Source organism: Protopterus annectens, chromosome 4.part0 (assembly GCF_019279795.1).
Source record: "Protopterus annectens isolate FY-2018-M chromosome 4.part0, PAN1.0, whole genome shotgun sequence".
Lineage (NCBI taxonomy): Eukaryota > Metazoa > Chordata > Ceratodontiformes > Protopteridae > Protopterus > Protopterus annectens.
In genome coordinates this window covers 1606911045-1606925578 of record NC_056733.1, presented here as the reverse complement: position 1 = coordinate 1606925578, position 14534 = coordinate 1606911045, and the positions used below count along the sequence as shown (strand labels likewise).

The 14534-nt window shown below is 40.2% G+C and overlaps 1 protein-coding gene across 5 annotated transcripts in view; it reads left to right on the top strand.

Annotated features, from left to right (window-relative positions):
• The window catches only part of MTO1 (mitochondrial tRNA translation optimization 1), a 399278-nt gene that overhangs the window by 78003 nt on the left and 306741 nt on the right, over positions 1-14534 (top strand). For all 5 annotated transcript variants that reach the window (XM_044069382.1, XM_044069381.1, XM_044069378.1 and 2 more), the window contains exon 5: positions 94-383. In XM_044069382.1, the coding sequence (XP_043925317.1) occupies positions 94-383 (290 nt within the window). The remainder of the gene's footprint in view (positions 1-93; positions 384-14534) is intronic.

The following is a 14534-nucleotide window of genomic DNA, read 5'->3' as shown; positions in this document are numbered from 1 at the left end:
GATCTTTAGCGGTTTGAAAATATATGTGTTCTGAAAATGCTGGTCTTTTATTTCTGTTAAAATAACACCATCTGTCTTTCCACTCTTATTTAGCTGATGGCAGCAGAATTGAGGCATCAAGTGTTATACTTACAACTGGCACCTTTCTGAGAGGAGTAGTTGGGATTGGCTTACAGTTTCAACCAGCTGGCCGTCTTGGAGATCAGCCAGCTATTGGCCTGGCGAACACTCTTGAGAGGCTTGGTTTCACTGTTGGGCGGTTGAAAACAGGTACTCCTCCAAGAATTGTTAAAGACACTATCAATTTCCAGGTCCTGGAAAAAATCTTAGCTGATGATATTCCTGTTCCTTTCAGTTTTTTGAATGACTCGGTGTGGATAAAGGTAAGCCTTTTACATGAACTCTGCATCTTCAGTTAAAGTAACATACAATTATATACTGATAATACAAAAAAAAATGTAGAGGTAATAATGTTATCAAGTGGTGTGTGAGGTAAGTGTGTTTTTTTTTTTTTGAGGAGTGTTATCATAGCAGAGTTTTTGCAAGTCTGTATGAAACAGAGGAGGAAGGTATCATTTTTGATCTAAAAACGACATTAAGGTATGCGGTTATTTTAAGACTAGTTGTGTAAAGTAGTAATTTATCCCAGGGATCATAATAATTTCTAATTGAGCAAATCACTGGAAAAAGGCTTGATGTATTCAGAGGATAGTTATTTTTTTTAAATTTCTAGTTATAACCATTGATAAATGGATGTTGGACTTTATGGGTACTTGTCTTCTTTCTGTTAAAGTACTATGTTAGGATATCACTTTTCAGCCATTCTCCTCAACTGCTAGTCATCAGTAAAAGGCCAAAAAGGTGGCATAGCATAATGGTTAAGATGTTTACCTCTTGGACACAAAGTACAAGGTTTGATTCTCACCTTTGGAAAAAACATGGTTGAACTTAAAATAGACTGCAAGAACAACTAGCCTAGCGCTTACCTATGAACCTAAAAAAAAATACTGCACTGGCATCAGTTCTCTGGAAGCAACAAATTTCTTTTTTATATATTAACCTGTAAGGCACACTACATTTTATTCATTTTTTCTTCCACATAGGCTTACATTTAGGGGCCAGGTGTCAGCTGTAGTTAAGTAATTTTGCTTTAAGCTGAACAACATTCCAAGATCAAACACTGATAAGAAAATGTCTGTATTGTCATTCATGCAGTGGTCTTCGGTCATGCTGTAATGTCTTTTAATTTGTTCCTGACACCAAGTCAGATCTATTTCAGCGCAATCAATACTCTGCAGCTTGGTTACTTACTGGTATACTGGTAAAACAGCATGTTATGCCCTATCCAATTCTGCATAGTTTTTTTGAACTTTGCGTATGCACAAAGCATTTTATCCCCGAATGTCTTTGGCTCTTTACCTGAAGGAGCTTGCAGTGCCATTCTGTCAGCATCAGATGTTGCAGTGTGCGACCCAGGAGCTATGGTTAGTTTTTAAGGCACAGATGGAAGCATTTAGTTAGGTTCTAAGCATTCAGTTCATGACACCCTTAATGAGCCTAGTCCAAATTCTCGATTTGTCCCAAAACATTGTCTGGTTAAGGACTTGCTCAAGGTGACACAGTAAGTAAATGAAGACAGAAGGAATCAAACCGTGTACCACAGGAAGTAGCTCCTTAACAGTTCATCGCCTTTATCGGCTGTGCCAACTACCACACTACAAGTTGTCAAGTTCTGCACCTTTAGAATCTGCTTCTTCAGTAGTGTGGTGAGCATTACACTCAAGCCGACTTCAAGAGCTTCCCAAAGTTGTTGTTGACCTTACTCTTTATAAATCTCCTTTTTAACAGTCACATGTTTTTTGCAACTCTTTTATTGTAAGTACTGAAGTCAGGCAGATGTGTGACACAAGCTTATTTGTTTGTATTATTTTATGTTCACCCTCTTTTCCTTTAAGGACAAAATAAGACATTTGTTTTAATTTCCTACCTTTTGGTTAGTTCTGCAAGTGAATTTGAGTGACAGCGGTTGGGGGACATTGTATTAAAAGGCTGCCTCTAATCATTGGGTAACTGACTGTATACAATGCTTCTTATATTGACACAAATCCATGCATTTGTGGCTTTGCATGGGTAGGCATGTTGGGCATTATGGAGGTTAGACTGCATATCTTATGAATATATTGTATTCATTCAGACTTGCATTAGGCAGAAGACTTAAAACGAAAATATAGATACTAGTTTAAGAAGTGTTCATCATACTCATTGTCATTTTGGGTTATCTGCCAAGGTAACCCAGTACTGCCCAGCTTTCAAAAGATCAGACTCCCCTTCCCTCTTTCTTCTTTTGACAGCGGACTGGTTGAGCACATCCCAAGTCTTTTTCTGCCATCCAAAGAAGAAAAAAAAGTCTTGACTCTTCACAGGATCCTGTGCTGATTCCTCTGGCTTACAGCTCAGATAAGCTCCATTTGGGGACCCCTTTCCTCTCATTTTATTGTTAGATTTATTATTTTCTTTACATTTTTATGTTAATCCAAAACAGTATATTTATTTTAATGTTTTAGTTTTGTTAGTGTTTACAGTAATTTCTGTAGGAATTTCTGCTTGCAGCAGTGTTTATTTGGCTTCTATTTTTGACAAATGCTTAATTTTACTGATTTTCTGAGGTAACTTTCAGTATTTCTCTCAATAATGCAGTGAGTACTGTTGCTGTTAGACATTGAGGCTTTATTGTGTCTTCAGAACTGCAAATTAATCATGTATGTCTGTACTATTATTCTGCTTTATTTTCTGCTTTTGACAGGAAAATATTGGAGAACTTGGATTTTTCAGCATTTATATATTTACTGTATATATGGATATGTTCTGTGTATTTTTAACATCAGATCGTTATTTTACTGGGAATAAAATTATCTGAATGGACTGTGGAGAATTTACTCATGCAGACAAGAAAATTTAGTTTACATTGCTATTAAATATTGTTTTGTGGCAGTTTGATATGGTTTGTGTGGAGCTAATTTTTAACACCCGTTTGATGTTTGGATTTTGTGTACTTGAAATTCTTAAACTTCTGTCAGTTGTAAAAGAATTCTGAACACATTTCAAACTGTGTTTTGTGAAAATAGGACAGTTTGGCAGAGTTTAGTTGTGCAGTGACATACTTATTACTAAAAAAATTGTAAGTACTTATTGCGATACGTGTTCCGGTACTGCCAGTTTATTGTTTTGTCTGGTGTTCTCTCCCTTGACTTGATTGATCCTAACTCTGGTGCCCTCCCTCATCAAATCCGGTTACACCTGAAAAGAAAAAAAATATGCCTCAGCCTACAGTTAGCGATTCTGTTGGAGACCCTGCTTGGCCCACAGACAACTTACACTAGAGGGAGAGGGCACAAAAGGTTATCTTTGCCAATCTGTGTGGAATGGGGTTTAGACATACCCTCTGGATTGTTCCTGTACCTGGCACAGGTATGAGAGAACCAAATTGTTTAGATGCAGGAGTAGTCCTTGCATATTTTATCTGGTCATGATGTTCACAAGAAAAAGAAACAGAAGTTTCATCATACAGATGATAAGATTATAGCTGTTTATAAGGCCGATGTGGTTTCCTTGGCTAAGATTGTTCTGCAGACAGCTAATTCTGGTGGCCACAGTGCTAGTTTGGCTAGAGATGTGTGTGTTTCAGAGAAAGATTACTAATCTTAAGAGGACAGTGATGATTTCCTGCTTAACACAGAGAGCCCAGTCACTCAGATTTTTTGGAAGATGAACTTGAGCTTAAGGTCAAACAAGTGTTCACTTTTCCACAGATGATTGTCAGATTTGGTGCTTGGGAGCAGTCAGGAACGATCCCAGAACTAGGCAGGGTATATGACCTTTATAGAGGATGTAATTCCCAATTCTTTTATCCCCTCTCATTTACTGGCCTTGGAAGATGTTTATAGAGTTGCCTGCAGGACACCAATGTGTGTTCCAGCAGCCCCTAAAAAAGGCTCAGAGAAAATCTGGGTCTCCTCTTCGATATGACAGATCTCTCTTCTCATTTGACTACTGAAACAGCTGCGGTCTTCCCACCTGCCTGCTAATGTAAAAAGTTCTTGGCTTCAACTAATTCATAGCTTGCTGATAGAGGGAAAATAAGTACAGCTTCAGGGCAAAAGGATGTCCCCTTCTAGTATTCTAGCCTTTAGAATGTCAACTTATCAAGGCTATGTGTGGAAATGTATTTTACAGTGTGCTTGCTGTTTGAATGATTTTGCTGCAGCCTTAACTGCAGAGCAAAAGTCTTATGAATGAAGTTTTTTCAGATTTGGCTTTGGTTTCAAAACAAGCTTTGAGAGGTATGCGTGAATGTGCAGGCACAGTCTCAAGAAGTGCCTCTGCTTCTGTTGTGTTAAGACAGTATGCTTGGTTATGTTATCGGAACTTCTTTGATGATTTAAAAGGTGAAATTTGTAGTTCACCTTTTTTAAGTTCTGAATTGTTGTTTGGGCCCTCTATTATACTGATTCTCAAACAGTGGGATGTTAAAAGCAAATGAATGCATGGGGTACTAGGATGTTTCATGTATCCAAGTTCTTCCCAAACAAGGCGTCTTCTTTCAGAGGATAAAACAAACAGAAATCCTCACTAAACAAAAGTCAGGGATGCAGAAGGAAATTGCAGAAGGATAATTCTTTGTAACTAAGGAAGAGGGGTCCCTTTCATAAAAAGGATCAAAGAAATGACTATGCTGAGTCACACAGCACCCATACCCCCTACTCCCTCCTTGCCCTTCTTCTCGTCTTCCTTCCTTAGGATCTCTCTCGACCATGCAGCCTGACTACAGGTAGTCTTACATGGGTTTAGAGAGCAATTCAGAGAGTATAGACTTGGCAATGGATAGAAAATCCTCCCTCTTTCAGGGGAATTCTTCCACACCCACCAGACCAGATGGAGCTCATGGTAGAAACGGGTTATAGAACAAGTGCCTGCAGTACACAAAGGCAAAGTATTTTATTCCAGAATCTTTTTCGTACCAAAAAAAAGTACTCCTAGAGACCTGTCCTAGATTTTTCCTTTCTAAACACCTTTGTAAAGGTTCCAAAATTCAAAAGGGTTACTTTACAGTAAATCCTAGCACTGTTTCATTGTTGCTCTAGATCTCAAAGCCGCTTATATTCCTATTGCTCCCAGTATGAGTATTTTTTTTTTTTTTGAGATTTGGCGTATCTGGCTTATATTATTAGTTCTCTTCAACAGTCTTTGGGCTGTCTGTGTCTGGCCCCATTGGGTGCCTATTGAAGAACCATAATCATCCATATTTTTTTCTTATTTAGATACTTTGCTGATATGTGTACATCCTGTATCCAGGTGCCTGGAATTCTTAGGGTTGCATCCCTCCTTTCCCACCTGGGCTTCAAACTGAACCTTCAAAAGTCCTTCCTCACATCCTGTCAATGAATTGATTTCCTGGATTGTTTGATAGGTACAGTATAAATGATGGCCTTCCTGCCAGAAGACAAAGTTGACTTATCCGGACATTTTTTTGGATTTCTCTCTTCTAGACGTGGCCTCAGCAAGTTATTTTGTCATAATTCTAGGCCTTATGGCATCAATGAGCCTCATGATAGCACTAATCAGACTACATATGAGAAAAGTTTTACTTGAAGAATTTTTGGACCTTTCACCTTCATCCCTTGGTTTTCCAGGTACCTGTACTGGTATTTGTGGAATGAGAACTACAGTCATAGAGAGATCAACTGGGTCTCAGTCCAGGATTCCCTTTCTGTCTTCACACTGCAGTCCATTCTGTCCAGATGAACTCTTCAGATTTTGCATGGGGAGCAGTGTCCATGGGAATTCAAGTGCAAGGCTTGTGGGGTCCTCAGGACACACCAGAGCACATAAACATAAAGTAGATGCTGGCAGTAGTTCAGGCCTTAAAAGTTCTTCACCATTTATGGACTCTGAGTTCTCTTATAGTGGTCACCGACAATACTACAATGAAGAGGAACCTGAACAAAGTTGTATCCTCTTTGCCATTTGACAGCGATGGCCTAGGAGCTGGTTCTTTAAATTCTCTGACTCTGGACTGCCTACATTCCATCAGAGCAAAAGACTCTCATGAGTGGATGGTCCATGTAGATGTCTTCCTACACTTGATTCCGATATGGGGAACAGCTCATGTAGATCTGTTAGCTTCCTTTCAGAACAGACAATTGAAAATTCTGTTCAAGACATCCTTGCAGTATTGCTTGGAAGATGCACTTATCATTCCCATGGTTGGGAATGTTCCTGTATGCAAATTTCACCCTTTCCAATGATTCCCAAGGTACTTGTAAAGAATCAAAAAGAATTACCAGAGATCACTGTGATAATCCCCTTTTGGCCCAGGCAAGGCTGAGCATTGGCCAAGGGCAATTACCACAAGCTTCCACTAAGACTGGATCTGCTCTCACAGCATCAGAGGTGAATGGTACACCCCAACTTAGAGCAGTTGTAACTGACAGCTTGAATAATTCTGTTTTGATATTCTTTAGGCACTTGTTCCTTGAGGAAGTGCAGTAGGTATTTAAGGAGGCAAGAAACCTGCAACTAGAAAATCGTGCATTTACAGATGGAAGAGTTTTTGTTCTAGGTAGTGCCTCACCAGTAAAAGAGGTCCTGAAAGGGTTTTGACCCCTTGGTTGTGAAATATTTGTGTGAACTACTTATAGATGTGTAGTCATATGATCCTGTCAAAATTCACCCTGTGGCCACCTCAGTTTGTATGGATTCCCCCTCTTTCATTTCTTTTTATGGTCAAACATTTTATGAAAGGAGTGCTGCACGTGAGACCCCCTGGAAAACAAATTCCTCCTCCCTGGGATCTCAGCTTTTTTCTTGAAAAAATTGACTTTCCCTTCTTTTGAACCTGCCTGTCAGACTGATCTACGGTTCACTACTTGGAAGACTGTTGTATTTATTGCTCTGACATCTTCAAGGTGAGTCTCTGAGCCACATTCTGTCATGGTGGGACAACCCTATCTGTTTTTTTGTCCCATGAGGACATGGTTGTGTTACACACTAATGCATCATTTATGCATAAAGCTGTTTCATAATTTAACTGAAATTAAGCAATCAGTCTCTGTGTTCCTTCCTGCCCCCCCCCCCAAAAAAAAAAGGGAGAAAAAAATTCTACATACCTTGAATGTGAACAGGCTGCTCAAGTACTACCTTGACAAAACAAAGCCCTTTAGGAATGCTGAACAACTGTTTGTCTCCTGTATGGGGGTGCTAAGAAAGATCAACCTGTCTTTAAACAAACTTGCATGATGGTTATCTTTTGCAGTTAACTCTCACTATGATAAATCTCTTCCAGGAAAGGTTAAGGCTTACTTATCTAGGGCCTTATCCTCTTTGATGACATTGGAAAGGGGTTGATGCTGGAAGCATTCTATATGCAGCGATCTTGGCCCTCAGTTCATACCTTCAAACTGTATTCCTTTTCAAAGTTCAGAGTAGGCTTTTCTAGGACCATTTGCCAGAGTCTTCTGGATCCTTATCCTTCCACCTCCCAGGTCGGTTTAGCTTTGGGAATCTAACCAAAACGTCACTGAAGCAGTGGGAATGATAAACATAGTGCAGCTGCTTAAGTCCTACTTATCTGTAACAGTAGATGTTATAATTTCACACTGGCTCAGTAGCAACACCCACCCGTCATCCTCCAAATTGTGCATAGTTGAAGTGGGTTTCAACCGCATCAATTCAGTTATTGTAAGATTTGTTTTTTATATGGTGGTGTGATTGTCTGTCAGTTTACTGTTGCTCGATGATTGTGACTTCAGGTTCATTCCTCCTCCTCTTTGTGGAAGTGAAAAAAGTTTAAATACCCACTTTTTGTGACATCTGAAGGCTTCCCTTTCAGGATATGCTCAGCCAATCAGGAAGAGAGAGGGAGAGGCATCTGAGGTTTTGAAAGCTGGCAAATCCTGGGTTACTTTGGCAGATTAACCAAAATGCTACAGAGGCAGTGAGAAATGTGAACATCTGTTGCTACAGTAGACGTACATGCAACTGTACTTTTCCTTGACTACACTGTTCATTCTCTTTCTACATAAAGATTAGTGAATCCACAGCCTAAAATTGGGAACTTGCATAGTCACCTCTCTTTTTACTAATAGCTGTGTTTAAAATGTGATAATTGGATGATTGTTGTATACTCTGCATGGTGACTAGGGGTTAACGTATTGTAGCTTGTGTAATGTATGGAGGGAGTACAGCTGATTGGATGGTGCCGGTCCTACTTGATGGAGGAGCCAATACAGTTCAGTGTTCATCCTATTGATCACTGCTGCAGAAGCCTTGGCCGTATGGGTCATAGCCTGCCAAGGATATAACAACCAGCAAACTTCCAAAGCTTCTGGGCACCTTCCACATGCTTAAACCATTAGGCAGCTTTAGCTGAGCTACCTAAAACATAGAGCATTAAACCCTTCAGAGCTTTCTTGCTGCTGAAGAGATTGCTTCTCTTTGGGCTTTCAAGGATCGATAGTCGGCTTATGTTGTTCCTTTGCTGGGCAGATAAGTTCCGTTTGGGGAAGAATCTTCCACATTTAAAACTTATTGTTTTATTGTACTTTCCTGTTTAGGAAGGTTGTAATTTTTTCTAGGAGTTTAGGTTTTAACAGACTGTCATCATACTGGAGCTCACTTTTTTACTGTCAGTTTTAAAAATAGTTAATAGTTGCTGAAAACCTGTTTTCTGTAGAGAAATTTTTACTTTTTGGAGCTGCCAAATTGTACAATTTTTTTTTTTTTTTTTTTTTTTTTTTTGGGGGGGGGGGTGATGCCATTTGTTTTCTGCAGGAAAGAGACTCAGTTTTTGGCTTGACCTTGAAACATTCTACTAGTTCCATGGTTAGTCCTTTTTCCAGCTACAAAAAGATAAGCGAACAGCCTTTCTCACCTTAGCAGGCTAGCAGTTTGCCTCAGCTGCTAGTGGGTGACTTTTCTATGGCCAAAGCTGGTTCCTCAGACCACTCTTCTATTATCCTGGATCTCTCTGGTGTAGTACCTTCAGTCACTGTGGACTGGGGGTTAACCATGTCTGCTGTGGCTGTTCGGGTCCCCTCTGTGGGCAAGTGAGAGCCACTCTTGGTCATGTTCATGGGAGAGAGAACAAGGAAGACTTCCATTTGGTCAGAATGTTGTGCATATTCCTAGGGAGGCTGCTGCTGATATTTATGCTATTGTCTCCATTTTTTTGTCAAAAGGAAACCAAAAGCTAAACCTGTATCTACTCCTTTTCAGACTTCTTTCAACAGATGTAGTTTACTTGGTCTAGCTCAGGGTTTTAATTCAGGCTGTTGATCCTTCTCATAATGTGATTTCTGGAAAACGGAGGAATGCCTTTTTTCCTGAGGAAATGCAATATTCTGAGTCTGGACAGAAAAATGGAGGGACAGATACACAGGGTCTATTCATTTCTGATTCAGACTCTGAGGAGAACTCCTTTTCTGTCCCCCCCCGCCAACCTAGCGGAAAGTTCTTATTCTCTGAGACTATTTCCAGAATGTGCCAATTGTTTTTTCTGTGGGAGAAAACTGAGGTTTTTCAGTCCCTCAGTAAACACTATGAACTGTTACAGAAGGAATTTCCAGAACCATCACCTTTTCCTCCAGATCTGTCAGCAATGGAAGACTGTGTGGTACTGCATGCATTTCTCCTGATTGAAAGCCTGCTGCCCTTAAAAAGGCAGCTAGAAGGTAGGTTTTGTGCAATCATCCCAAACCTGACCCAACAGCTAGAGCTTTAGTTACTCCTACTGCTGCTAAACATTTAGTTAATTCCAATCCTACTCTTTTGGACAAGGATGGGAAAATTATTGGGAAGTATAAGAAAAAAAGTGTATACGTCTGTTACTTTGACTTTCAGAATTTTGAATTGTTGGCACATATGTTAAAACATTCCTCATACTTAAAATAAACTTTATCTGCAGTTTCTTATTGTGAGGTAAAATCTGCTTTAAATGGTTTATTTTTTTTCTCCATCTTACAGGTCCCAACTTGCTGTTTACAGTGTGTTAATGACTGTTGATACTTCTCCCAGGGATATGGCCACTGGTACTGTTTTGATGAGTTTTGCCTGGCTGCATCCTTGGAACCTTCCAAATTTGAAAAATGAGATTCTAAATTCTCCTTTGGCTAGAGATTGCTTTTGGTCCGTCACCTGCATAGGTTATCAAAATGTGTGATGAAAAGGGTAAGCTGTTACAGGGAATCTGTTAAGATTTTTCAGCTCTTCTTTTCCAAATTTTCTAAGGGATTGCTAATCCTTCAATGAATTTTGGCAAGAAACAAAATAAACAGTCTCAGCAAAATGCAGGTAAACAGACTTTTAAGGAGAAGTGGCAGTGAGTCCAAAAAGAATACAGGAATCCCCAAAACCAAGGGCAGTTCAGCGAGTCAAAATATGACTAAGGGATCTTTTATCACCTGTCCCACCCTGGCAACTCCTTTTTACCTTCTAGAAAGTCTGAATCCTTCCTCTTTGGAAAATGAAAGTTTCAAGCAAATGAGTTCTGAAGATCATTCTGCATAGTTACAGATGGCACTTCTATACTCTTCCAGACTTCAGGCATTTCTTGAGGTCTTCTGTCTGGATCACATTAACATTACCAGTTCTCTGCTTTACCCTTTTGGACTACACATTGTACAAAGTGTGTTCACAAAGTAACTAGCTCCAGTTATTGCTCATTGCAGGCTAGAGGGTATCCACATTTTCCATATTTAGATGACTTTCTTGTCTTTGCAGACTCTTTTTTAAACTGTCAGGAATCTCTCATTTGGGTGAGATATCTCTTCACACAGGATTGTTTCTCAGGTGTCTGCACAAGACCTCAGTTCAAAGAGATTTTCTTCCACAGAAAAAAAAACAGATCTATATCTCAGTCTATCTCTAAGGTTTTCCACTCGAGAATACCTCAAGATTTTGGATTTCTTGGCATCTGTGATTCTCATGATACCTCTGGCAAAACTTGACCTGAGAAAGATACAGTGGTATCTGAAGTCCCTTTGGTCCCAGTACTAACATCCATTATAGGTTCATGGGGTTAGTACTAGGCTAACTGCCCTTGTGAGCCACTATAAGCCTATCATTTCAAATCCCAGTTTTGGGCTTGTCAGAAGAGAAATCGCTTGGTGAAGACAGCAAATTTCCCAAAATCCAGGTCTCCCCTTCTCTGCCTTATGCTCCAAAACAGTCAGTAACCACAGATTCAGATTTTGCTTGGGTAGTAGTTTCAGGAGAGATAAAAGTGCAAGATGTGTGAGATACTAAGGACTGACACAAGCACATAAATATAAAAGATGATTGCTCTGATCTAGGCACTCAATCTTTGTATCATCTTTGGTCCCTTAGACCTGTTCAAGTTGTTGTAGACAATACCACAGTCATGTGGTACATCAACAAGCAGGGATGCCAGGTCTTACCCTCTTTGCAGATTAGCCTTGTTAGTTTGGGATATAGCTTCATAGCACAGTATCACTGTACTGGCATTCTACAGTCTGTCAGAGCAAAATTGTGCGGCAGATGAGTTGAACAGGAGAGGACAGACCCTCAAGAATGCAAACTAGATCCAAGGGGTCTTCAAGATTTGATCCATCTGTGGAGAGTTCCTCAAGTTAGGCCTCTGTGCCTCCTCTCTGAGCAATCAGATGGCACTATTCTGCTGCAGGACTCCATGCAAGAAGACGTAGAAGACAGATGCTATTTCCTTTCTTTGGACAGGAATGTTCCTGTATGCTTTTCCGCCCTTTCCACTGTTACTCGTGGTATTTCTGAATATTCAGAAGGAATCCCCCAAGATCATTGTTCTAACACTGTCTAGCCCAGCCAACAGTGGTTCTCCATTCTTTTGAAAGTGGCCAGGGGCAGTTACCACAAGCATCCTCACAGAAAAAATCTATTCATGGAAGAAAAGGTGGGTATTTGAAACACCCCAACGTGAATCAACTTTAGCTATTTGCCTGGGTGATAGGGTCTTAATTCCTTTTGGGCACCTGTTTAGTGAGGATCTGAAGCAGGTACTAATGGAGGCAAGAAAGCCTGCTACTAGAAAATCATATATTAGCAAATGGAGAGGGATTTCTAGTTGGTGCCATAACTAGCACCCTTTCAGAACTAGTGTTTCCCTGGTTTTACAATAGTCCAATGTCCAATGGCATTTCTTAATCCTCCATTATTGCCCTCATTTTCCACAGAGGTAGAGTTTCCTTTACAACTAGTCCTTCTTTTATGCCTAAAGTGGCATCGTAATTTACTTTAAGCCGAATTATCTGTCTCCCAATTTTCTTTCCTGAACCTAAAAATGAGGGAGAAAGGATACTCCATACTTTGGATGTTCAGACTGCTCTGGTGCTATTTTTTTTTTTTTTTTTTGTTACAAGAAACATTTTTATTGAATTACCGCTTATGACATAGGCAATCATACATTAATATAAATGAAAACAAACCATATGGACATATTTTTATTTGCAAACATTGCACATCACATATAATCTTCTGTATACAGCTAAATCATTTCCTGCCCTCCCTTAAATCCCGTTCCTCCTCTAAAACATTATTCTGCATGCACTATTCCCACAATTCCCTTTTTTCTCTATGGGATTTGCTACTACCCATTCCTAAAGATCCCACTTTCAGTTCTTTTATCTCTGTTAGTATATTCACTACTACTGTTATGGTTGGTTTAGACTTTGATTTCCATTGTCTAGTAATTGTTTTTGGCAACCACCAGAATTAAACTTAGTAAGGCCCTACTACGTTTAGGGAATTCAAATACTGTATCACAGTTAAAAAAAAATTTGCTCACCCAGTATTTCTGACAGAGTAGTCTGCGGGGAATTTTTTAAAGTCTGCCAACCCATTAACACCCCCAACATATGTTTCCTGTTACCTCCTTCTTCCTCATCACACCTCCCAACATTTGCAATCCACCTGATGAAAAATTGTTTGGAGTGTTCTTGGGGTATGAAAATAGCTATACAAACACTACCAAGCAGAGATCCTAAGTCATCTAGACTTTGCTGCATATTTAGAAGCCATACATATATCCTCCTATTGTTGTGTTTTTTTTTTGGGGGGGGGGGGATTTCTTTTCCAGTCTTCCTTCCCAATAATTTCTAACCTCCTCTGATTGATTCTTGAAGTTATCATACAATATTTTGTATGCTCTACTAATTATCCATTTTTAACAGCAGCAGTGTCTCTAGATTCTGATAAAAACTCTACCAGTACTGGTCTTTTGGTTAGGATGCTTGTATTCCTTTCTCTTTGCCTTCCCTATCAAGGATTGATAGAGTATAGCCAACCTCTAACCTGCAGTCTGAATGAGTTGTTGGCCTCTTCCCATTGTGCCAGTTTTATGCAGTAAATCCCATCCCATCTTGCCTTTTCTCTGTGCCCCTAATTGCAGTCATACCTACTGGCAGAATCTCCTTTCTCCATTCCATGTTGGCTTAGATGTTCTTTGTGTTTCACTGTTGCAGTCATTACATTTGGGTTATCTGCTTTGCAGTAGCCCTCAGTCGGCCTGATTAACAAAGTCTTGGGTCCTGCGTCGGTTTCTGTCCCTTCTTCCATGACGTCAGGTCGTCAGGGGAATAAAACATGCAGCCAACGCCATTACATCAGTCTTTCTTGCTGTGCGGTGCCCGAAGCAGAAGCAGTTTGCAAGTGCCGGTCGGCCGACTCCTGAAATTTTTGTTTTTGAGTTTCAGAACCGAAGTCTTCAACTAAAGCTAAGTAACCCGTTGGGGAAACGTTTTCTTGCTCCTTACCAATGTCAGTAAAATGTAATAATTGCATTACTTTTGGAAAGCGATACCTTATAAAGATTTTCATTCGTACTGTATTCCTTGCCTAGGCCCTGACCATGATGTACCTTGCTGTCGGTTTTATGCTTTATTTAATCAGTGCACTATCCGTTGTCTGTATATTTTCGCCTCTAAATATTTCGGTTCTCGGTTTAATTATCCAGAAATGTCATCGGTTAGCCATCTGACTACCAGGATTCTGAAAAAATGCAAAGATAAAGACAGAGACAGGCCGCCGAGGTCCAAAACTGCCACCGACACTTCTCCTAAGCCAGTCGCCAGTTCGCCGGTACTCAGTTAGGCGTTTTCGCAGCCCCTGATACCCACTACTTCTGATTCGCAGGCCTCTACTGTGATCCATTCGGAGTCCGGTATGCCACGAGATGCTTCAGCTACGGAACCCGCGGATGTCTCTACCTTGGATGGGTCTGGAGCCGCTGTGCAGGCACCGGCTTCTGAGTGTGTATTCAGGCCTACGGACTTGCATATTAAACTGACGCCTCCTTCTTCACTTAGCCCTAAATCTCGAACAATGCCTAAAAAAACGGCGCCCAGACCGCATGCTCAGGCCTCTATGCCTAAAAAACAAATGATAAGAATGGCTGAAGATCTAATAACTCTAATCAGGGGAAGCCAACCCCCCCTCTTCTAAGAGGCCTAGGACTGAAGTTGTTTATCAATCTTCTGACCAGGATT